Source organism: Larimichthys crocea, chromosome XV, assembly GCF_000972845.2.
Source record: "Larimichthys crocea isolate SSNF chromosome XV, L_crocea_2.0, whole genome shotgun sequence".
NCBI classification, from domain to species: domain Eukaryota; kingdom Metazoa; phylum Chordata; class Actinopteri; family Sciaenidae; genus Larimichthys; species Larimichthys crocea.
This window is the reverse complement of record NC_040025.1, coordinates 16,062,306-16,085,214: the sequence shown is the minus strand read 5'-3', so window position 1 is coordinate 16,085,214 and position 22,909 is coordinate 16,062,306. Positions and strand designations below refer to the sequence as shown.

The 22,909-nt window shown below is 41.1% G+C and overlaps 2 protein-coding genes across 11 annotated transcripts in view; one reads left to right on the top strand and one right to left on the bottom strand.

Moving 5' to 3' along the window:
• The window catches only part of fmnl3 (formin-like 3), a 31,126-nt gene extending 26,269 nt beyond the window's left edge, over positions 1–4,857 (top strand). For 2 of the 6 annotated variants that reach the window (XM_019268651.2, XM_010747609.3), the window contains 4 exons: positions 529–621; positions 744–867; positions 2,272–2,384; positions 4,252–4,857. In XM_019268651.2, coding sequence (XP_019124196.1) covers positions 529–621; positions 744–867; positions 2,272–2,363 — 309 coding nt within the window. In that variant the 3' untranslated portion in view covers positions 2,364–2,384; positions 4,252–4,857. Of the gene's footprint in view, positions 1–528; positions 622–743; positions 868–2,271; positions 2,394–2,923; positions 2,968–4,251 lie in introns of all 6 variants that reach the window. The other 4 variants (XR_003463801.1, XM_019268650.2, XM_019268649.2 and 1 more) reach the window with 4 other exon arrangements.
• Positions 4,858–5,917: 1,060 nt separating this feature from the next.
• The window catches only part of lrp1ab (low density lipoprotein receptor-related protein 1Ab), a 79,892-nt gene continuing 62,900 nt past the window's right edge, over positions 5,918–22,909 (bottom strand). For 3 of the 5 annotated variants that reach the window (XM_019268645.2, XM_019268646.2, XM_027288354.1), the window contains 36 exons: positions 22,692–22,879; positions 21,578–21,761; positions 21,395–21,480; positions 21,179–21,298; positions 20,840–21,027; positions 20,493–20,698; positions 18,375–18,563; positions 17,747–17,895; positions 17,390–17,483; positions 17,152–17,268; positions 16,915–17,034; positions 16,670–16,792; positions 16,455–16,580; positions 16,235–16,351; positions 15,321–15,427; positions 15,065–15,197; positions 14,792–14,914; positions 14,554–14,676; positions 14,317–14,454; positions 14,056–14,193; positions 13,844–13,963; positions 13,449–13,732; positions 13,174–13,352; positions 12,973–13,079; positions 12,675–12,794; positions 12,395–12,571; positions 12,138–12,278; positions 11,880–12,053; positions 11,409–11,570; positions 11,061–11,232; positions 10,732–10,833; positions 10,075–10,145; positions 9,899–9,992; positions 9,738–9,776; positions 8,911–9,055; positions 5,918–7,779 (listed from right to left, as the gene is read on the bottom strand). In XM_019268645.2, the coding sequence (XP_019124190.1) occupies positions 7,642–7,779; positions 8,911–9,055; positions 9,738–9,776; positions 9,899–9,992; positions 10,075–10,145; positions 10,732–10,833; positions 11,061–11,232; positions 11,409–11,570; positions 11,880–12,053; positions 12,138–12,278; positions 12,395–12,571; positions 12,675–12,794; positions 12,973–13,079; positions 13,174–13,352; positions 13,449–13,732; positions 13,844–13,963; positions 14,056–14,193; positions 14,317–14,454; positions 14,554–14,676; positions 14,792–14,914; positions 15,065–15,197; positions 15,321–15,427; positions 16,235–16,351; positions 16,455–16,580; positions 16,670–16,792; positions 16,915–17,034; positions 17,152–17,268; positions 17,390–17,483; positions 17,747–17,895; positions 18,375–18,563; positions 20,493–20,698; positions 20,840–21,027; positions 21,179–21,298; positions 21,395–21,480; positions 21,578–21,761; positions 22,692–22,879 (4,994 nt within the window). In that variant the 3' untranslated portion in view covers positions 5,918–7,641. The remainder of the gene's footprint in view (positions 7,780–8,910; positions 9,056–9,737; positions 9,777–9,898; positions 9,993–10,074; positions 10,146–10,731; positions 10,834–11,060; positions 11,233–11,408; positions 11,571–11,879; positions 12,054–12,137; positions 12,279–12,394; positions 12,572–12,674; positions 12,795–12,972; positions 13,080–13,173; positions 13,353–13,448; positions 13,733–13,843; positions 13,964–14,055; positions 14,194–14,316; positions 14,455–14,553; positions 14,677–14,791; positions 14,915–15,064; positions 15,198–15,320; positions 15,428–16,234; positions 16,352–16,454; positions 16,581–16,669; positions 16,793–16,914; positions 17,035–17,151; positions 17,269–17,389; positions 17,484–17,746; positions 17,896–18,374; positions 18,564–20,492; positions 20,699–20,839; positions 21,028–21,178; positions 21,299–21,394; positions 21,481–21,577; positions 21,762–22,691; positions 22,880–22,909) is intronic. The other 2 variants (XM_027288356.1, XM_019268648.2) reach the window with 2 other exon arrangements.

Here is a 22,909-nt window from a genome sequence, read left to right as displayed (position 1 = left end):
AAATACACTTGTCACCACTCCAAGCTGATCAAAGGGAGAGAGAAGTAACATAAAACCATGTGAACAATCTTTATTGCTAGATATAGAAGTTTAAATTTAACTTTAGTGAGAGCCACAACAAACAAACCCAACCAACCATCCCTGAGTTGAATTAAAACCACAAAACCAAATAAACTAACCAGAAAATGCAATTCTAAACCTGACTTCCTATCCCTACCACCACAAAAAAGGTTGTAGTTTAGATACTAAAGAAACAATAACTCAACCAAAACTTTCATTAAATTCAATTCAACAGAAATTCTGACTTTAGCCTGACCACAACATAAAACAGAGCTAATTTGCCCCATTGCAAAGAGTTAGATGAGACAGTCGATACCACTCTCCTGGTAGTCCGCTCACGTGATTAAGTGTTACTTTTAACTTTTGACCTATTTTCTCGTCTTTAAGGCCCACATAATCGTATTGACATAGATTTATCTGAGCTTCAGTTTCTTGTCTTGACTCGTCACCTTTTTCTCTCTCCAACAGGATGCAGTGGAAGAAAATGAACAAAGGAAAAAGCAGGAGCAAGCAATGAGAGAGAAGCTACTGGCTCAGGAGGCTAAACAGCATGACCCCAAGGTACAGTCAAAGAGAAAATAAGCTCAAGGAAAACGATCAGATGTTTACTCAGTGCTAAATAAAGCTTTGTGGTGTGCCAAAAAGCACAGAGAACAGTACAAATATCCTCTCCGCTGGTGCAGGTCCAGGCCCAAAAGAAGAGGCATCAGCAGCAGGAACTGATCGCAGAACTGCGCAAGCGGCAAGCTAAAGATCACCGGCCTGTGTACGAAGGAAAGGATGGCACTATTGAGGACATCATAACAGGTGGGCCAGACAGCACCCTAAAAAGACCCCATGCGGGGGCCAGCAGCTCCGGTCATCCCAGGTCAAGAATGACTGTGGTCATTCACTGCTCAGCTCCTTTGAAGTGCACCTTGTGCTATGTGGTCCAGACACCGCCACATCTGGAGCACAGCACATAGCAGCACAGCAGTCGCTTATTACTACTCAATGACGTGCTGTCTAGTTAGTTATTAAATGTACAACACTTGTTGAGCCTCATTATGTAGATAGTCAGACATTCAGTATATATGATCTGTATTTACAGCATTCTTTTTTTAAAGACACCGTGTAGATTTTTTATATGATTGTAGCATTTTTTAAATGTTTTCATAATGACATTCTTGTTTATAGAAAAATAAGAAAAGAGGATGATGTAAGGGCATTTCTTGAATCTACCACTAGGGCTCAGACATTTTAAAATCCTACATATATGGGTTCTAATGGCAGAAAGAAATGAGTATCTACAGCCTCGGGTTAGCACATACAATAACTAATGTTTTTTTTGTCACAATTATTAATCAGTGTGTAAAATGTAAATAATACAAATGTTGCATTAATGTCATTTTAAGTTATAATAATGCTTCTGTGCCACTACTATCAGAGCTGTTAACAGCTAATTATGAATACTTATGTTCCAAGACATGCTCAGTGCGTCCTCATCTCATAAAATAAGTCCCCCTATTTAGTAGCACATCATAGCACAGCAGGAAGGTTTTGGGTTTGAACCTGCCAGTCAACTGGCACCTTTCTGTGTAGGGTTTGCGTGGGTACTCCCGCTTCCTCCCACAGTCCAAAGACATGAGGGTGAATTGGTGACTCTAAATTGCACGTAGGTTTGAATGTGAGCCTGAATGGTTGTGATTGTTTCAGGGCAAGCGGTTATGGAAAATGAATGAATGATGAATGAAGCAGCACACAAACACACTATAGTGTAGTTTGTTAATATACAGTATTTGTCAACAATGTTCTTCTCATATGAAGACGTGATATAATTACAGCTGTTCTGTCATTTTGTCGTTCATTATAAAGTTATAGATGAGCCTCTACTTACGGGTGCTCACAGGAGAAGATATAGCTCTTGACAACTATATGATACAACGATATAAGCAATTTATTTCATATTTATATAGTGCTTGTAAATGTGAAATAGGGGGACTTAAAGAAAATAATCCTATTAAAAACCTCCTGAGAGTTTTTACAAGGTTTGCTTCCATAGATCTGTGCTACATACAGGAAGAACCCAGCTCCAGTTGTTTCAGGTTCATTACAGTTTCCTGAAAGAAATTTGAAGGGTATCCATTTTTTTTTTTTTTACCTCCCCCTCACCCCCAGAAGGGCAGTGTCTCAGGTGTGACATGTTTTCTCTTCCTCCCCCTCCTCCCCCAGTACTGAAGAGCGTGCCCTTCACAGCCCGCACTGCTAAACGCGGCTCACGGTTCTTCTGTGAAGCCAACCTCTGTGACGACGCCAACTGCTAGCCCTTCCCCCCTAATGCCAAGGTTGTCCAGGTGTCTCTCGTACGCCTCCCTGACCCCACTGTGCATGCAGCATGATTCCTGTCACCTACTCAACCCCCCCCATACCCCTACTACACTACAACTAGTGTGAACTAACCTGGGCCGTCATTTGGTTGTTTGTGTTCTACTTCAGAAGACTCCTATCAGGCGTCTGATGATAGGAGTCAGCCAAACCTCTTTGCCTGGCACAGATCTCCATGGAGAGAGAAAAAAAAAGTTGTACAATCAACATATTTTGTGTGTGGGAAATATGTTGATACACTCACAGTACAATCAGCCATGACTGTGATTAAATTACCAAGTGCATGACACGTAAAAGGCTGTGCATTATTATGGCATATTTCTTTTAAAGCATAATTTAAACAATTATAAAGAGGTTTGGCTAATTTACTGTTTGTTTGTTTTTTTGTTTTTTTATCAACAATGCCTTGTTCCATGAAACTAACTTGTTTGGTGTTGGTTTCCGGCTAACATGTGACTCTTCTTTCCTCAACCACCACTGTTTATTCTACCCCCTCCAGCTGAAAAGAAGATTAATGACAGTATTTCCCACTCCTAATAGAGGGTAAGGAAGGTAGCCTGGCTGAAACCTGGCCCGCTTGGCCCTCCAGCTCCTGTGTGCTGCTACAGTGATGTCAGCTGCTTCAGCTAGTGCTTTGGACGCAAAAAAAACAAAACAAAACAAAAAAGATGCTTCACAACCCTGAAATTTGCTGTACAACACGATCAGAAAACAAAATTATTGAAGATGAATTGAGAAGCGAGTTAAAGTATGTTTATAGTTCCCCCAATAGTCATTAAAAAGTGAATTCACTTAATTCATTTAGCCTCAGCTTCTGTGATATTTTCAGAACATCATTGTTCAGTTTCAACGCATACCCGTACCCTTAAGATCATCATCATCCTCCATCATCCCCCTCCTATTATGTGTTGCATGTTGTCCAGTGTTCATTTACCTCTCACCTGTCAACAACGTCCGCCATGTTTTGTCTTTGCTAACTGTCATTCGCGCGGTGTGCTCAACAGCTTTTTGGTCAACAGGCTCTAGAAAAGAACACACACAGTCACATTAAATGCAAACAGTTTGTATCTAAAGATACTCAAAGGTTTCGTTTTTACTTTAGGCACAGTCAGCCTTATTGTTGCTCAGAAAACGGAAGAGCTTGTTGACCATTGTACTGTAACTGTAATAATGACAGCTGCATTATTAGTATTGTTATAACCACATTCCCAAAGCCTTGGATTTCACTGTTTTGTGTGTCACTACTACAAGTTCAAATGCAAGGTTATGGGAATGTGTCATTCAGTGTTAAGTCTGCACTGTTTATCTGCTATTTTTTACATTTCTAATACAAAGTTTACCTGCATAGGTTATTTCAGATTATTTGATGATTGTTTTACTGAAATATACTACAGCATAGAGTCATTTGCCAGTTTATTAGGTACACCTAGATAAAAGTAATGCAGTTTAAAGCAACAGTCTTAATAAATTAAGTTTTCAATGTTCGGGTTCTGTTAGTTTTGTTAATTTTGTTTCTTAAACTATATTACAGATGGAGGATGTAGTTTGTGGTGCTCTTGAACAATATTGCATTATAGAGAGAAGTGTTTCTGTTACTTAGCCCACTCTAATTTATACAAATGAGATGGACAAAATAATGGGAACACATCCGTTCATTAGGTGTACCTAATAAAGCGGTTACTGAGTGTATTCTCTCTACATTTATGGCTTAAAAATACTGCAAAAGAAGTTTAGTAAGTAGAAGCCTCTTTGCAGATTGACCTCTGGGTCCTCTAACATGTGTGCCCCCCCCTTGTTTCTCACCCCTCTCTCCTTGCATACTCACAGATCTCCGAAACCAGCCTTTCCTGCGAGCTGACGCGTTGATCCGGAGCGGTTGGAAGAGACCCTAAACCACTTATTCGTCACTTATACTCCCCCCTCCTTCCTATTATAACCTTCCTCCCTGTGTCCCGATGGTCTGTCTCAACCCTGAGGCTGCAGATCACAAAGACTGAAAAGAGGGACAGGACAGAGCCCTTGTTTTAGCTGGGTAATTTATTTATTTATGGAGGCCCTTTTACAGCCACTTTAAGTGAGCAGGCATCATTACAGAAGCACAATGGGTCACTCCTGTCTCACTGCAAACACAAGACTTTCCCTGCTCTGTTGCCATTGAGAAGGAGACAAGTTGGCAGACGACTACAAGACAGGTGAGGTCAGTCGAGGACTGGCGGACCACAATGCAGGAAGAACTGTGCTTTCACTGGCAAGTGCCTGCCAACATGTGGATCTTATTCCCAAGACCGTTAATTTCCTCAGATTATGCAGTCGTAGCAGGACTTAGACTGGGTGGCAGCCAAGGGAAGATACCAACTCTGCTGCTGGGATGTTTGCCTTGAAGACACTTGCAAAACCTTCCTCCAAATAACTGAGACGCTTCAATATTATAATGAGACACTTGGGGACTGTTTCCTACCATTAAACCAACAACATTCAATCAAGACTTAATATTGTCAACTGTTCAGAATTTATTTGCATGTATATGGGAGGAAAGACTTCATGTTCATGTATCTTCTCGTTCTTTTGGACAAGCTAGCCAAACCAAAATGTCTCAAATGTCTCATGTTTTGCTTAAGAAGTGCCTTTTTTTCGTGTAAACAGTGTTATTTCTCATGAGTCAGCCATAATTTGTTTATTTTACATCTTTCATTTGTTAAAGATTGTATTTTTTATTGCCTTGTACTATAACATTAGCCTTATCATTACTGACAATATGCAACAGTTGAAAGTTACAGCTTTTTAAGGCATACAAAAACTAAAAGAGAAGGGGAATAATAATTTTAAAGATTACTTTTATCTACTTCTTGTCGTTAAGCTCATAACTTGTCCAAATAGTTCTTAAAAAACTGAATGTTATACACTTTGACAACACTTTTAAGTGACATTTGGGAAGTGACAAATGTATGAAGAAGAATCCACATGAACTGCTGTTTAAGGGCCCAAATGACATTAACCTGCTATCGATGTGGTGATGGATGAAGGACGGTCTTCTGTTTGAAGCTTTTATTTTTTAATCTCCTGTTTTAATAGAGATGATGTGTTTCCTCCTAACGAATGTTTAAACTTACATTGGCACAAAGGGAGCTCTTTACACTACTTAATTTGGCTTAACATTGTATGAGACACTATTCTATAAGTGGACATTTATATTAATGTACATTCAAATCAAAAAATCTGATCCATGATATTCTCTATTGACTGAAAGATGACACTTCCTGTTTAATAAATAAGATGAATGATGTAACTACATGACCAAAGACTTTGATTACACCAACAAATATCTTTCTTTGATGAAGCAACATTCAATACAAGCAATTACTGCATGTTCATGTTTTATTTCTTAACTTGTTTTTTAAAGTATACTTAATGTTAATTTACGATGTAATGCAGCAAGAAATAAGCAACTGATTTTTTTCCTCTCCATCTCTCCAAATGACGGACAGAGCCACCGTACATTTCTACTATAAAAATCCATTTAATTTCTTATATCAAAAAGAAATAGAATCATAACAAAACAATCAGAACCACAAATATCCATGTGGGTTTTTGCCACCAAAAGAAATTCTCCAACTGAAAAATGATTATTCTAAATCGGGTGAAAATCTAACAGAGCAGGACGTAAAAAAAAAAAAAAAGAAGTGACGAATACTGTTAACAAGTGAGGGGCAAAGCAGAGAGCTTCCGCTAGGATGGGATGTGTGTGCGAGCACCATGCAGAGTGATATGGCAGGTAAAAGTTAAAAGCAGCGTGGTGAGCAGAGACAGACTAAAATCCAGTTTGACAGACGGATAGATGGTTAGCGTTAGCAGCAAGGCAAAGGAATTAACAAAGGAATGCTTATCAGGAAGCTGATCAGTCCCCTTCCTGGGAATGCACTTAACAATGAGCATTAACCTAAATTACATGTCCATGTAATTACATACAATTTAAAAAAAAAAAAAAGGAAAAAAACTCAATCTCCCACACACGTACGTACCATCAAACGGTCTTCCTGGCCTTTCCTGAAAGCACATTTACAATCAAAACGACATGGAACAAAAGCTAAACGTAACCATTCTCAGCTAATTATTTGTTGCAGATTGTTTTTCAGTGATGACCGGAAGAAAAAAATAAAATTCACAGAAGCTTGCCGTCACTCCCAAAAAGAACTTTCTAGGACAGTTTCAGGGTGAAATCCTGTCCAGAGTGTCCTGCAGTAGGCTAAACCAAGGCCACGGATATTCATCCCAGACATTTTTCATCCTGGAATGTGGACTTTATTACAATCATCTTCATCCAGCACACTCACACACTGCCATTTGACTCATTCATTGCTGACAGAGTATGTCAATTATACAATGACTTAAAAAAAAAAAATGTTACAAAGTACAGACTGCTATTTGTTACTGATGTTTGTATTCCTGGGTATATTTTCAAGACACTTTGTTAATAGGTTTATATATATGCAAATATATAACTTTAGTCTGTGCAAGAAGGTAAAAGACAATCACTTGAATGTAGTTCTTTGAGACAACAGAACAGACACTGTCTGCGATGCGGAGTACTCCATGTGTACACGTGCAGTATAACAACTTCTCATTTCTCTCCCAGCCTCGGTCCACCTTTAGACCTCCAGCAGCAAACGTACATATACACATAATGTGAAAGACTGAGCCAAACCGGCATCCGGGAAGCATTCATAGTGAGCACTGACACTTCTCCTCTCGTTCATGAGCAACAAAGACGTGGAAACGTTTTCTAGGATGGAACAATATTCTTTTTTTTCCCCTCTTCTCCCCCTTATACGAGTCATACAAAAATAAAAAATTAAAATTGTTCCACTGCCATTCGTATCTCTCTTATCTTTTACATTTGCACAGAGGTAGTGGCTATATGCGTGAGAGGGGAGGGAGAGCTGTGAGGAGGAGGTGAGCAAAATTAAAAAGAAGAACTGAATAAATGTCTATAAAATGGTTCCTTTTTGTCACCAGAGGATTTTTTTTGTCAAAGAACAAAATATAATACTGCAATCACTTAAAAAAGTAGTCCTTCATTTTATACATTTTATACAGTGTTCTCGCTTTTTTTGTTGTTGCTTTTCTTTTCAGTTGGTAAAGGCATAAGATGAGAGAGCTGGTTGGCTCAGCACTGAGTCGGGCAGGGCAATGTTGGCAGAGTTCAATCCGTGCCAAGCTCTACGCCAGTGGGTCACTCATGTCCTCATCGCCCTGGGAGAGAAGCTCCTTCTTTTCATCTGTGCTGGCCAGAGAGTTGCGGCTGTTGTGGGCGCCCATGTACAGGGTGGCATACACTGGGTTGGTGAAGTTAGTGGGCTGCGGAGTGAAGAAAATTACATGGTGACTCAAAAGGCATGAGGTTCTTTAAATATGAAAGTAGAGCTTGAAAAGGTCAGTTCACACGAATTACAAAAAATATTTTTGCTTTTAAAAGTTATCTCAAATCACAACAACAACAACAAATGTCTCATCTCGTGACTAAAAGTCTTGCAGATAGCTGCTTTGTTTTATTTTTTATTTTTTAATATCCGTTATGTTGTACAATGTGCCTGTTCTGTTTTTTTGTTTCGGGAAGTCCAATCATCAATCGGTTGCTCCTGACAGTAGCACCTGACAAAGCTTAATAAAAGACCCTCCTTCTTCCTCTCTCACTGTAATTTCAATTCCATATGCTTTATTTACATGACTATCATGTGAACAATATTGCCAAAGAATCAAAGATATATATACACACGTGCATGTCGAAGTGTCCTTTGGCAAGATACTGAAACCCAAATTGCTTTCCGAAGGCTGTGCCATCGGTGTGTGAATGTGTATGAATGTCTAGCTCCAAAAACTGATGAGCAATTGGCACATTGCATGGCAGCCAATGCCATCAGTGTATGAATGTTTGTGAATAGGTGAATGAGATATGTCCTGTAAAAGCTCCTTGAGTGGTCACAAGACTAGAAAGGCGCTATATAAGTACAGTCCATTTACCATTTACAGACACACAATACATATTTATTAAAAAAATGTATTTAAAAAAATCATTAGGTGAAATAAGTCAGAAAGCTGTTACACACTCTCATCCAGCACACTCTGCAGGAGTAGAGCCTCCCCAAACCGCATTGTTTTTCTTTGTTTCTCTTTTATTTAATTAACTTGATAAATTAAATTTGGTTCACTGTGTTTCCTCCTTTATGTTGCTCACCCCCTCGAGCTGGCACTAAAACACATATTCTAGCAAGATATCAGCCACTACCTTAATAAAAACTGGGGTCAAAGCATGTGTGTCCGTCCAAAAACAATGTTTAGGTAGAACAAGAGCTACTTTCTTTAGAAAAATGGCAGCTAAATTAAATTTCACTCCTCCCATGTACTATCAGCATGACTTCGTACCGGTGAAGAGATATTTCTGTGATGTGGGTGACTGTACTGTTTATATAAATGTCCTTTTAGATTTACCTTGTCTGGGTCCAAAGCAAAGTCTGAATCCAGGAGCTCCCCAGCGTCATCATCAGGATCTCCTTCATAGATCTTATAGGCGGGGTTTCCGATCTCAACATTCATGGCTCCGTTTGTCATTCGGTGGTGCTGGAAGCCCTTTGCACTGCAGACAGACAGATTAACAAACTTATTATTATATTATTAGCACAGGTTTAGATCCTCATTTAAAAACTATTTTTGGGAGAAACCTTACATTAAACAAGTCACAGTGGCTAGAAATGTATCATAACTTTACGCATAAACCAGGTACTGACACAGCACCAGCAACATACAATCCACACAATCAAAACAACATATATTTAAGGTTTTCAAATGAACTTTTAACAAAAGGCCATTTGATTAAACCCAGAAAATATACTGCAGCATGTCTGTTGTGGAGAATGCTTGATTTTCACATTGCAAATATTTGTCTGCTTGCAAGCATATAAAACATTTTTCATAGATGCACAGTTGTATATTTTCCTATGCAAGCACAGAGCGTAAGCCTAACATTTACACATGGAAACAAGGGAAGGTATGGAGACGTAAGAAGGACGAAACAGTTCAATTGTTTGCGCATCACCAGCAAAAAGCTACTTCAGATAAGAGTCGAGAGGCCCCTGTTGCTGGGTGGGAAACCCCGGGAGGCAAACAGGAGATGGCAGGCAAGGACAGACAGACAAATTTCTGCACTGACCAACAGAAAGGACAAATGGACAGACAGCATCAATCTGACAGGATATTAAGGAAGGGAGGGGACAGGATTTGTGGGTCAACAGGTGAATTATGTAACCCTATGAAGTTACCGCGAGCACTGAGAACGAGATTTGCCTGGCCATAGAGACCTGGGAGACAGGAAATATAGATGGTTATCAAAAGGTAAGAAAGAAAGAGAAGCTAGGTAGCATAGGTGTGAGGAACATAAAAAATGGGAGATTGGATCTGAAGTATCTGAACCAGGACTTACCCACGCATTCTCCGCTTGTACCACAAGATGGCACCAACCACAAGAAGTGCCAGCAGCAGCAGTAGAAGTACTGGTATGACAATAGAGGCAGTACCTGCAAGAGGGCAAATAAAGTGAGCAAATAGGACCAAAGCGCAAAGTTTTACTAATAGGAGTCTCTGAACTGTGCGACTTACTTCCACTGGAAGCAGAGGAATCCACAGAAGCTGCAATTTCACATCTGTAACCCGTCCATCCCACAGGACACCTGGACACACAAGCCAGAGTTACAAAGTGTGGAAAAGCCGAGTAGAAAAAAGGGATCTTCCTCTCTCTATTTTCCTTTTAATTTATATCACAATATAAATATAATATTATAGTCAGGGAGAGGAGGAGAGTGGGATGCCTTTTCAGTAATAAACACATCTATTTTCAACCCAACACACACTGGGGTGAATAGTTTGATGTGAGATATACTTAAATAATTCCCACTTTTCTGCTGATAAATCATTTCCACAAATCAGAAGACAATTTAATCATAACCTGGATTATTAAATAATTTGTTTACGAACAGAATATCAGTAAATTCATATGCAAGTTATTCATAAACTAAAAAAGAAGCATTGTTACATATAGAAATGGCTCGTGTATTCATTGCCTGAGCAGCAAAGACTATTTACACACTGTGGATTGAGTGATCTGTAGACAGTATAAACACAGAATGCACTTTGTTATTAAGGTACAAGATATCACTGAGGGGGATTTGCATTTACCCTGTGTGAGTTTGAAACACAGAAAGTATATTTATGTGTGTATAAATATAAGGTTAGTTGGGGTTGAGTGTCATATCTTACTTGCACTGAGGCAGCAGCGTACGAGTGTCAACTGTACATTGTCCGTTTGAGCAGTAGTCCAAACAGGTATAGCAGCTGGGTTGAGTCTGACCGTTGGGACAGCTACAAACACAAAAGATACAAAATGTATTAATATCTCCTGCTATGTTTAGATGTCCACACATTTTTGGCCATGTAGAATACTTTTCAAATCAGTGTAACCTGTAAGGTGCAGTGATGTGTGACCTTGCCCAGTTGATACTGAACAGTCAAAAATAAACATTAAGAAATATTTACAAATCAAAGTCTAATTTATTTAGTGCAGAATTCACGTTCCACAGTGTAGCTACCTGCAGGAAACCTCGCCTGAGGATGACGTCAAACACTTGCCCGTTCCACAGAACTGACATTTGTCCAGCTCACACTGATATCCAATGTACTGAGTGGTGCACAGACAGAGTTTGGTGCCGTTAGAGGTTTGTAAGCAGGTTCCACCGTTGTGACAATACCCTTCACATTTACCTGAGGATGAGATGGAAGACGTGTGAGAGGCAAAGAAATGATTTAAACGTGCTACAGATCGTATCAAAAATAACAACAGGAGGCTAAATATCAAAGAAGCTGAGCATTCATGCAGATTATTGTATCATCCACAAAATACAGTAAACACCTTTAAGACAACATAAACTGCCACTTACTGTACTGGCACTGGTCTCCCTGGTATTCCAGCGGGCAGCTACAGGTTGGCTGGTTGCCCATGTTGACCGAGCAGTTGCCTCCATTCAGGCAGTAATCCTGACAAGTGTGGCGGTTACAGTTGGGCCCTGTGAAGCCTTTTGGACATCTGCAGGTTGGGGCACCTAGGACAAAGGAAATATTCTTAATAATTTGCTAGTTAGAAAAAATATTTTTCCACAATGAAACACCCTATTTATTAACCTCCAGAGAGATTAGGGTAATTTCACTCACCTTGGGGTAACAAAATCATTATAAAGGGTAATTTAATGCTACAGAAATATACACCCCTGTGACCAAGTAATACATATCTTCCTATGAAAAGAAATTAATGTTAGTATTAACTAGCCTAAATGTCTTCTTGTTTAACTACTCGGTAAGGAAAAGGGATGACCATGGCCATGAACATCTGCACAGCTGTATCATGCTCTTACCTGTATGAGAAGCAGTGCATGTGCCTCCATTCTTGCAGTAGTCTCTGCACTGGTTGATCTCACATCTCTCTCCAGTGTAGCTGGCCTGGCAGCGACACTTGGCCACCTGACGGGCATTGAGGAAGCAGCTCCCACCGTTCTGACACTGAATATCGCAGGGCCCTGAGGGAGGAGCTGTGGAGGGGGAGTTTCATATGAACCAACATTTTATGCAGCATGAAGAACGTAGAATATTGTATTATATATCTGCAGACTTACAGAATGGTGACTGGGTGGGGGTCGGTCTCACCACGCATGTTCCATTGTCGGCCACGTAGTTATTAGGGCAGGTACACACTGGACCACTGGGGCTGAGCAGACACAGCCACTCACATTTCTTCCTGTCACATGGGTTAGTCACTGTGCAGAGAGAAACAAGATTTTCACAAATCTTTTCATAAAACGCTCTCATTTATTGGTTATATTCATCTGCATAAAACTTAAATCAGTCTTATTTCAGGATGCAGAGCACTCACTCTCTGGCTGCTTGTAACGGTGGTAGAGGACTATGTCAGTAGCATGGTTGATGCCTGTGGTCAGATTCTCCGTAGAACCTTTGCCAAACTTGTTGACCCGGAAGACAACGTTATTGATATAAGTGACCCCATATATGTAGTCCTCAAAGATATCTATGCTGAACGGATGGAGCAGGTCTGGAAATGAGAAAAGCAAAGATAAATGGGTTAAAAAAAGAAACATCTACATGTTAATGTTACATTTATTTCATGTTTCAAGACAGCGTGGAAAGGACTCAACTGTTTTTAACGCCGGAGACAGAAATGACAGGATCTGAGCCATCCAGACGAACACTGCCAATCACTGAGAGTTTAGCATCTGCCCAGTAAAGACGCTCGTTGAAGTAGTCCACAGCCAAACCTGTAGGGACAGAACAGAAGCAGATAAAGACATGACAACTTATGTACACAAAATGCTGTGATTCATTAGTTAGTCGTTAGTTGTTGCAGTAGGTTGCTGAGACATAACATGTGTTCTTTCCTTTCTTTGGACAAAACAGCGTTGAGATAAAATCATACAATGCTGATGCAATACTGACCTGTGGGCCACTGGATGTTCTCATGAACTAGAGTTTGTCTCAGAGTGCCGTCCATGGCAGCTGTCTCAATTTTAGGGTGGTTCCCCCAGTCTGCCCAATACATGGTACTGAAAAGAAACACACATTATTTAAGCCATGATAGAAATCATATATTTAATATGGCCTGAAATTACCATCAAAGAGCTCAGCACTCTTTCTTACCCTCTCTGTGGATCCACAACAATGGCGTATGGCTCGTCTATCATGCCAGAGATGAGGGTCTTGCAATGCTGGCCGGACATCTGAGCCACTTCAATGACATCTCGACCAGAGTCAGTCCAGTACAGGTTTCCAGCCACCCAGTCCACCGCAATACCACGAGGCATTTTCAGCTCTTTGATCTAGACATGAGCAGACAGATTGTGTTTGTGCGTGTGGTGTATTTACATTGGTATGATGGAGAGTTTGTCTTTTCACACATATTTAAGCAGCCTTACCTGCAGGTTGGTGATTCTGCCCTCACTCTGCCGTCTGTTACGGTGAGAGTTAGAGGAGGTTGACAATGTGGATGGTCCAGGAAGTTCATAGGACGAGATGCGACCTGTGTGCCAGTTGGTCCAGAAGATGCGGTTGGTCTTGACGTGCAGGTCCATTGCATCAATACGTACGCTGGCATCGCCCTGGAAGGTCTGTTCATAGCGCCAGTTAGGCATGCCAGGGTCCAGGCTGCGTATTTCATTGTCGTCGGCTATGTAGAGAATCTGACGACTGCTGTTCATGTCTAGAAGTAAAACAGAGAAAAAGGATGGCCATTAAAATAAAATTGGAACTTATTATGAGTTTAAAAAGGAAGCCTAGAAGGCACAAAAACAGATGCAGTTCTGGTCCTCACTGTCAGCCTTGCAGGTTTCATTGATCCTGGTGAAGTACTTGTGGCAGCTGCATTTGTAGGAGCCTTTGGTGTTGTTGCAAATGTGGGAACAGATTCCAAACTGGAGACACTCATTCTTATCTGAAAAAAATATGAACACAAAAACAGTTCAGCTCCTCACCTTCAAAGCATCAACATCCAAGTAAGTTTGTCAGCATTTTGTGCATGTGTACCTCCACAGGTGTGGTGTCCTGTCTTCTGGAAGCCTGGTTTGCAGGAGCAGAAGGAGTCTGTGCCGTTGGTGACACAGTGGGCCTCATCTCCATCACCACACTGAGTCCTGTTACTCCTGCAGTCATTTAGTTTGGTGTCTGAACGTGAACACAGGAACAAGTTAAACATGAGTCAGTGTAAGCGATTCACCCAATGGTTGACATTGAAAGATCAAATCTTTGATTAGCTGTGAAACAGAAATCAGTTTTGAAATGAGGCACCTGTCTTGCAGTTGATTTCGTCAGAGCCATAGTCCTCACAGTCATTGAAAAAGTTACAGCGCAGAGTGGAGCTGATGCATCTGTGATTGGCACACAGGAACTCATCTTTCTCACAGGTGGGAATAGCTGGAGGGGCCTCTGTAGAAATTTAATACACACATATAGGTCAGCAATGTCCTTAATCAAAGTTGAGGAAGGAAGGGATTTCACACAGATTTAAACGACTCCACAACTTACGGCAGTTTAGTTCATCCGAGTTGTCTCCACAGTTATTGACACCATCACACCTCTTTGACACTTGCAGGCACACACGGTCATTTTGGCAACGGAAAGCTCTTGTGGGAGGACACTGGAACTTTCCTAAGACCCGAGCAGAGAAGGAAGACAAGAAGGACAAAAGAGGACAGAGGGGTTCAGGACAAAGGATGAAGACTGACAAATTTAACATGTGTGTGATTCACAAGGTGATACTCACTGCACTCTTCAGGACTCTCGTCAGTGTTGTCCCCACAATCATCCTCCCCGTCACATTTCCATGCAAGGGGTTTACACAAAGTGTTGTTACACTGGAACTCATCCAGAGGGCAGAGACGCCCAGCTGAGAAAACAGAGAAAAAGATTTTTTATAACTGGTGTGGTTCAGGTTTGCCTGAAATCTAATACTCACGTTCGTGGTATTTTTAAAGACAAAAAACAATTAAAATACAATAAAAATTCATAATACACACACACACAAACATACACTTACCAGAACTTCCACAATTCTCTTCATCACTGCCGTCCATGCAGTCAGGGTCAGCATCACACCGCCAGCGGATGGGGATACAGTGTCCGTTCTTACACTGGAACTGGTCGATGTCGCACTTCAGATCACAGCCATGCTGAAGAAACAACAGAGGATCAGCTTTTATACGCACAAATTAAAACTAAAACAATTTAACTTTCTTTATAGATTAATACAAAATATGACTTTAAAGGACGCTCAAACTTTAGGGTTTCTGCACCTCATCAGATCCATCAGCACAGTCATGGTCGCCATCGCACTTCCACCTTCCAGCAATACAGCGGCCGTTGGTGCAGGCAAACTCACTTTCTGAACATTGTCGAGGCACTGCACAAGAAAGACAAAGTTAGTTACAACACTGGTAAACAACATTCACATTGAGCTATGGTTGTTTTAGCCTTCAGCAGAAAACACATCACAAAGGTTTAAACAGTGGACGAAGGAGAGAGACTATGTGAGAGAATGAAAGGAGCTCAATAAGTCTCAATGTTATTTTATTGCATTTTTTGGTTTAAATGTCCAGTGTGTAATCATGTATGTTTTCATTAGTGTATAATCACCTAAAAATAAATGATAAATGAGACGCAGCGGGTCTTCAACCACAGTCCACCTTAATGAACCACCATGTTTCTACGGTAACCCAGAACGTACAGTCTGGCTCTAGATACGTTTATTTCCCATGTTATATTTGTGGTATTAATCAAAATTAGCCTTAAGAATAAAGATAGTGCAGTCATCAACAACTACAACAATGTTACTAAATGAATCTACTTCCGGCTCAGCTTGCAGACTCTCACAGGTGGGTGGGGATCACAGTTGGACAGGAGCATGAGAGAGGAGACACAGCAAAGAGGAGCAGTTCACAAGTGAAGGTGGAGTAACTTACCTCATGGCTCATGCCAACAGGACAGTATGAAATGAAACGAACATCAGGTGAGGTGAGATGCATCAGAAATGAGAGTGAACGGATGTTAGTGCTGAACAAGTGACTTAGTACGCACAGTTAACAAAGTTAAGGATGCAAAGTGAGTATGTTACCAGTGGACAAGGCATGAGTGTGAATGAAACTGGACAAGATGACAACAAATGTTGACAGAACAAAGGCGTCGTCTCCAAGCTGAAAGTGACACTTACTACACTTGTCTTCGTCTGAGTTGTCCCCACAATCGTTGTCGTAGTCGCACTGCCAGCGGCCCGGCACACAGCGGTTGTTCTTACATCTGAACTGGTATGGCTCACATGTCCTCTCAGCTGTAAAAACCACAGACGATGTCAATAACATAAAAACAGAAAGAACTAAATCCTAAAATAATCACTGCATCTGTCTAATTTTAAACACAGAGGATCTTCTTACCACACTCCTCTTTTGGCTCATCTGACGCATCACCACAGTCGTCCTCGCCGTCACACTTCCAGCGAGCAGGGATGCAGCGTCCAGAATCTTTACAGCGGAACTCGTCCACGCCACACGTCATCTGAGCTGGAGAAGGAAACATGGGGGTGGTTACATTTGAGAACTGATTAGGGTGACTCAGAATGAAGAAATGGAAAATAAAATGGGAGTCTTACTGCAGTTGGTGGGTTCATCAGATCCGTCCACACAGTCATTGTCTCGGTCACACACCCAGACACGAGGGATGCAGCGTTTGGTGATGGCACACTGGAACTGTGTGGGCGCACATGTGACCTCAGCTATAGGTGGAAATAACAGATTTATAGTTACTCTGTGAAATTAAGCATCTGAGTAAAAGAACAGCATATCAGAGGTGGCACTGCATTATATGGGATGCAGCTAAGAAAAAGCTTCTACTCACGGCAGTCCTTCTCATCCTCTCCTTCTCCGCAGTTGTCCTGGCCATTACAGCGGAAGATGCCTGGGATGCAGCGGCTCGGGTGGGAACATTTGAACTGGCTAGGCAGGCAAACGTGAATATCTAGGGTGCAGATACACAGACAGACAAACAAGCCACAGAGTTGTTGAAGTCGTGAACATACAAGAGAGAAAATAGCCAGGATGCATATTATTAAACGTGTACAATATTGATACATACCACAGTTGGCCTCATCGGAATTATCCTGACAGTCATTGTCTCCATCGCAGATGTAAGCTGGGTTGGTGCAGATGCCGGTGCCACACTGAAACTGCCCCGGCCTGCATTTAAACTCAGCTGTCATGAAAAAACGAAACAAAACACAGTTTATCAGGATCACAAAGATCAAAACTAAATCACAAGAACTTATGTTACAGGAATGCGACAGACTATCAAATTATCTTTCTTGGGCACTTACGGCAGTCTGCTGGCTCGTCTGACCGGTCACCACAATCGTCCTCCGTGTCACATTTCCACCAGAAAGGAATGCACTTGTCATTCTTGCACACAAACTACAGCACAAAGAGGGAAATTAATCAATGTATCAAAGTGATGATAGGGCATAACACCAGCACTTCGTTTTTTTCAATGCTGTTGACAAAAGCAACAGCTACAGTAGCACTGGGCAGCCTGCCAGCTGTCAACAGACAATCAGCAGGCACAAGCAGTTCATCAAACAAGACACAGCGAGACGTGGAGAGATGAAAATTCACTTATCAACTGTAGTCATCCAGTCACATTTACATTGATTATGATATTTACATAGTTTCATTACCTGGCTGGCTGTACAGTTGGACATGCAGGTACGCTGATCGTTGGCCAGGTAGAAATTGGTGGGACAGGCACACTTGTAGCCTCCACCAGGGGAGAGGAGGCAGAGGTTACTGCAGCCGCCGTTGTTTGTTTGGCATGGATGGTTGAGCACTGTGAAAGAGACGGAAAGAGGGGAAATGTTTTAACCTGTGACTGCTTGAATAGGTTTTTCAGAAGAGGCTTCATGATATCTTTAATGTCTTTGTATCTTTATAGTTTGATACATAATAATAATAAATTCTTACACATTAACACAGGCTAATGCTTATTTAAATCTTCTGTCTTGGACTTGATGTTCAGATGGTATTGTGGTTTGTCATTTTATTTGGGAATTAGGAAAAACATGATTAAAAAAACAAATGGTATACCATATGAGCTATTTAAAAACACACAAGTACTGCTTCTCATCTTATTATACATAGCCAACACTGAGGTCACTTAAGATTTAATTTCACAAAAACAAATAAACAGTGGGTGTACAGTTAGATGAACTAGAAATGATATATCCCATACTATTTTCCATCAAATTGCCAAACTTTTACATGTCCGTACCTACACACCTTAAGCTATAACTACATTCTGTCTCTTACCCTCAGGCTGACGATACGGATGGTAAATGTGGATGTCCATGGGCCGATGCAGGGTGCTGATCAGGGTGCTCTTGTTGGTACCTAGAGTCTTATGAGCTCTGTTGATAGACTTTGTCTCCCAGTCGGTCCAGTATATGTACTCCTCAAACAGAGTCATTGCAAAGATGTGGGGGATGTCCTGACTGAGCACTGTGAAGTAATAGACAAATATTAAAAATCACATTGTTCATGAGAAAACAATTGAAAGAATGGTCAGGTACAGTACATTTCTACTATTGATAATAACAACATAATGTTGTGATTTTAGTCATCAAACTTTTCTTATTCTTGCTGCTGAGATGGTGCAAAGATGTTCCAAAGAGAACAGTCTCACAATGTTAATGTAAAACAGAGGCAGGGTGGGGTGCACAGCTACAGTGGCTCCACTATATCGGTGTGTTATGTAATGGTTTGTACGCCTCATTAGGTTTTACACTAACTGCACTTTTTCTACTCCCATATACTCCATTTCATGTGTTTGCTCTCAGTATTTGAGGTTAGTGCGTTATGGAAACACACCATTAGTCTGTGTTGTAAAACAAAGCAATCCAAATACGTCACACACACGCATGGTGCAACACATGAAAGAAGAAACACACGTGGCAAAAAAAAAGATTAGAACAAATGAACTAAATATTATAAGCATATGATAGGAGTAGTTTTACAACAGCAGGTTGGACTGTGATATTAGTCAGATTAGCACAAAGCTTCCTTTGGTCAGTCCTTATCTAAATTCAAACAGGCTAAGTCTTGTTCTGCAAACACATACAAGACCACACTGGTGTGTGTATGTGTGTGTGTATGTGTGTGTGTATGTGTGTGTATATGTATGTGTATGTGTGTGTATGTGTGTGTATGTGTGTGTATGTGTGTGTGTGTGTATGTGTGTGTGTGTGTATGTGTGTGTATGTGTATGTGTGTGTATGTATGTGTATGTGTGTGTATGTATGTGTATGTGTGTGTATGTATATGTGTATGTGTATGTGTATGTGTATGTGTATGTGTATGTGTATGTGTATGTGTATGTGTATGTGTATGTGTACATACATACATACATACATACATACATACATACATACATACATATCAAAGGATGGGTGAATAACTCCCTAGACACACACTGGTCGACTAACTTCCCCAAGCTAATACGAGGCGGTTCTATTATGAATTGTTACTTTGAATATAAAGTAGTTTTCCTTCCAACATGCTTCCATCTGACTGTTTTTTTCTGTAGGACAAAGCTGAACATACATCCACAAGTCTACATCATGTTCATTCTTCACCCAAGGAATGATGGGATGCCATAGCTAGCTATCAATATGTATAGAACAGGGCTTAGCCAATGTGAGATATTTCTAAACAAACGCCTGCTGCGCTCCAGAATTCCTCTGCACGCCTGGTTAGCTGACAATATCAACTATTGTAGTGAGCATGCCAAACAACAGAACGCCGTGCAGATGTCATACATGCTTGAGGCCTCACTGATCAGAACAATATCCCCTATTCAGAGTTTCTGTCTCCTGGGTCTATGCTGCAGGACTCCAGTCCAGTGGACAACAATCTGACCTGTTTGCGTATGCTTGGTGGTTCCCAAACAATTATGTGTTTACGCAAGAGGAAACTCATGCAGAAAGCTGACAAGGCCATTAGCCTGTCAAACTTAAACAGCTGAATATTCAGTTTCTGCACTTCCTTGTCTCACTCCAGTGTGGTTTTGTCATAAATCATTTCTCTCGTGTTAAGCAGACAAGATAAAAACCACTTAAAGCTCCTCAGTCCATCACCACGCTAAATTATAAATGCTTCCAAAATGGTGCCTCGAGTTTATCTTCTGTCTTTTGCAACTGTGTGGCATTTGACAGCTTCCTGCCTCCAACTTTTCATTTAAATGGTACTTTCTATTTGCTATTACTACCTCAGTGTAATTATAAGAAAAACACAATGAGAAAAAATGCTCATCACATATACAGATATTATATTTCTACAGACCATTATGCAACCTGAGTCCCACTGTCATAAACCAGTTGGAAAAGTGTGTAAAAGAAGGTATCTGTATCTGTTTGTGTACTGGTCGGTTACCTGTGTGTCTGTTGGTGCCATCCAGGCTGGCAAACTCAATGTAGTCTTCTCTGGCATCAGCCCAGTATATACGGTCATTAATGAAGTCCAGGGTTAGTCCATTGGGCCATGTGATCTTATCCTCTACGATGACACTTCGGTTGGTGCTGTCCATCCCAATTCTCCCAATGTGAGGGTTGTCGCCCCAGTCAGACCAGTACAGGTACCTAACCAACAGGGGATAAAGATGGTGTTACAGTATAGTGAATCTTGAATTTACTTTAAATTCATAATATAGCTCAGCAGTCAAAACGAGAGCATGAGAATGTTTGTAGCTTGTAAAACCTAATATGAATTGTGTTTCTTACCCATAGCGGACATCCACCGCCACAGCACGAGGTTCCCTCAGGCCACTATTGACCAGAACAGTCCGGTAGGCCCCATTGAGTTTTGAAACCTCAATGGTGTCCCGGCCTTTGTCACACCAGTACAAGTTCCCGCCAACCCAATCCACTGCCAAGCCATCTGGGTTACTCAGGGAGGTCCGGTGCAAAACCTGCCAAATGAGGTTTTATAGAGCGTTAGACAATGATGGAAATTTCCAGTCAGAGACTCACACAACTTTCGGAAAAAGTACAATGGTGAATGTGTTGGTTGTTCCACTTGAATTTCCTATAGATAAAAGGACGTTTGATTTCCACACTGACCTCCATGTTACTGCCGTTCATACGCATGCGTCGGATCATGCTGCCCTGAGTGGTCACATCTGTCCAGTAGATCATCTGCTCTGCATAGTGGAAGTCCAGTGCCACTGCATTATTCAGACCCTGAACAGAGGCAGGTACAGTATGAAAAGTTGTGTGAAGCACTGATAAGAACTTGTTGTGTTTCTGCCGGTCGAACTAAGAACCAGTGTGTCTCACCTGTTTTATTAGAGTGTAGTTGGAACCATCCAGGTTGAGTTTTCTCAGGTAGTACCGGTTAGCAAAGATCAAGTAGGGCTCCTCTTCTACACACAGATACCAGACAACCAGAAAACCGAATTTCAGAATTGAACTGGCGATGAGCAACTAGCAAAATGCAAAACACACACAAGCATGCCTTACCTGATGTGGATTTGCAGATAGTAGGGTCATTGGGGCTGAGTTCAAAGCCATCCACGCAGAGACAGTGGAAGCTGCCGTGTGTGTTGATGCAGCGCTGAGAACAGGGGTAAGTGGTTGTGCACTCATCTATATCAACACACGTCTTCCCATCGCGCTTCAGCTGGAAACCAGGATGACACCTGCACTGAAGGGGCCAAGAGCACAGGAGAAATGTCAAAATCTCACAGCCTCCAGGTTCTGGCACTTCTCATCTCTGAGTCTGGACCACTTACAAGAACCTGCGAGAGCCTGTTACAAAACCTCAGTTAGTTAATCTGATATGTGTTTTTCCTTTCATCAAAAGCCTTATTTTAATTCCGATGTAAAGTGTCTGATGTAAAATCTCAATGCTAACATGAAATCCAGTTGCTGCTGTCAAATAAGATGCATAAATAGCAACAAGTCTAATATGTGCGAAATTCTCTAACAACAGAAAGCATGGGTAAAAGATAAGCTGACATTCAATGTGTTGATAAAAAATTGCCTAAACATCATCTTACCACATGGCATGGTAAAAACACTTCATTAGCACTCAAGATCAGCTTGAACAGTCACTTTTTATAAGCACATCTGTGTTTTGAAAGAACACCAAAGCACACTGTCACACTTCCAAACTGTACTCCTTCGCAATTATGTGGGACTTTGCAGTACACTAAGCCATTATGTGCAAAAATGAAGTCACACACCCGGGAACATCTGTGATGGCGAATTTGTGAATGAATAAATGTGTAAATATACAGTCTGCAATACCTTCAACACCCACACCAACCTAGGGAATCCTTTTGGTCCACAAACTGTTCTTTATCATTTTCAGATGAAGTCCTGATCACAGCCTCAACATAACAAACATGAGAGTTCACACACAGTTCAAGCTGTTCTAAGACTGACCTCCTACTTTTAGGAAACAAAGCCAAAACATGTTGTTTTAATCTATAATTACTTTTTACTTCAGGTCCTGCCTAACTCATTATTTATAGCATTACCCCATTACCCCCAACTGTGTGCCTATTAAAAATAATATTTTGGCCAATTAAAAAAATGGTGGAGAAAAAACATTACCAGATAGATGGCTTACCTTAAAGCCAATCTTGAGGTCATCACAGAGCTGCGAGCAGCCACTCATCTTACTGTTGAGGCACTCGTTGATGAAGCAGTTGAGTTCATCCGAGCCGTCACCACAGTCATCGTTGCGGTCGCACAGCAAAGTCTCGTTCAAACACTTGCCATTACGGCACATGAAGGCTGACTCATTACACGTCCTCTCTGAAATCATAGACAAATGGCACGTTACAT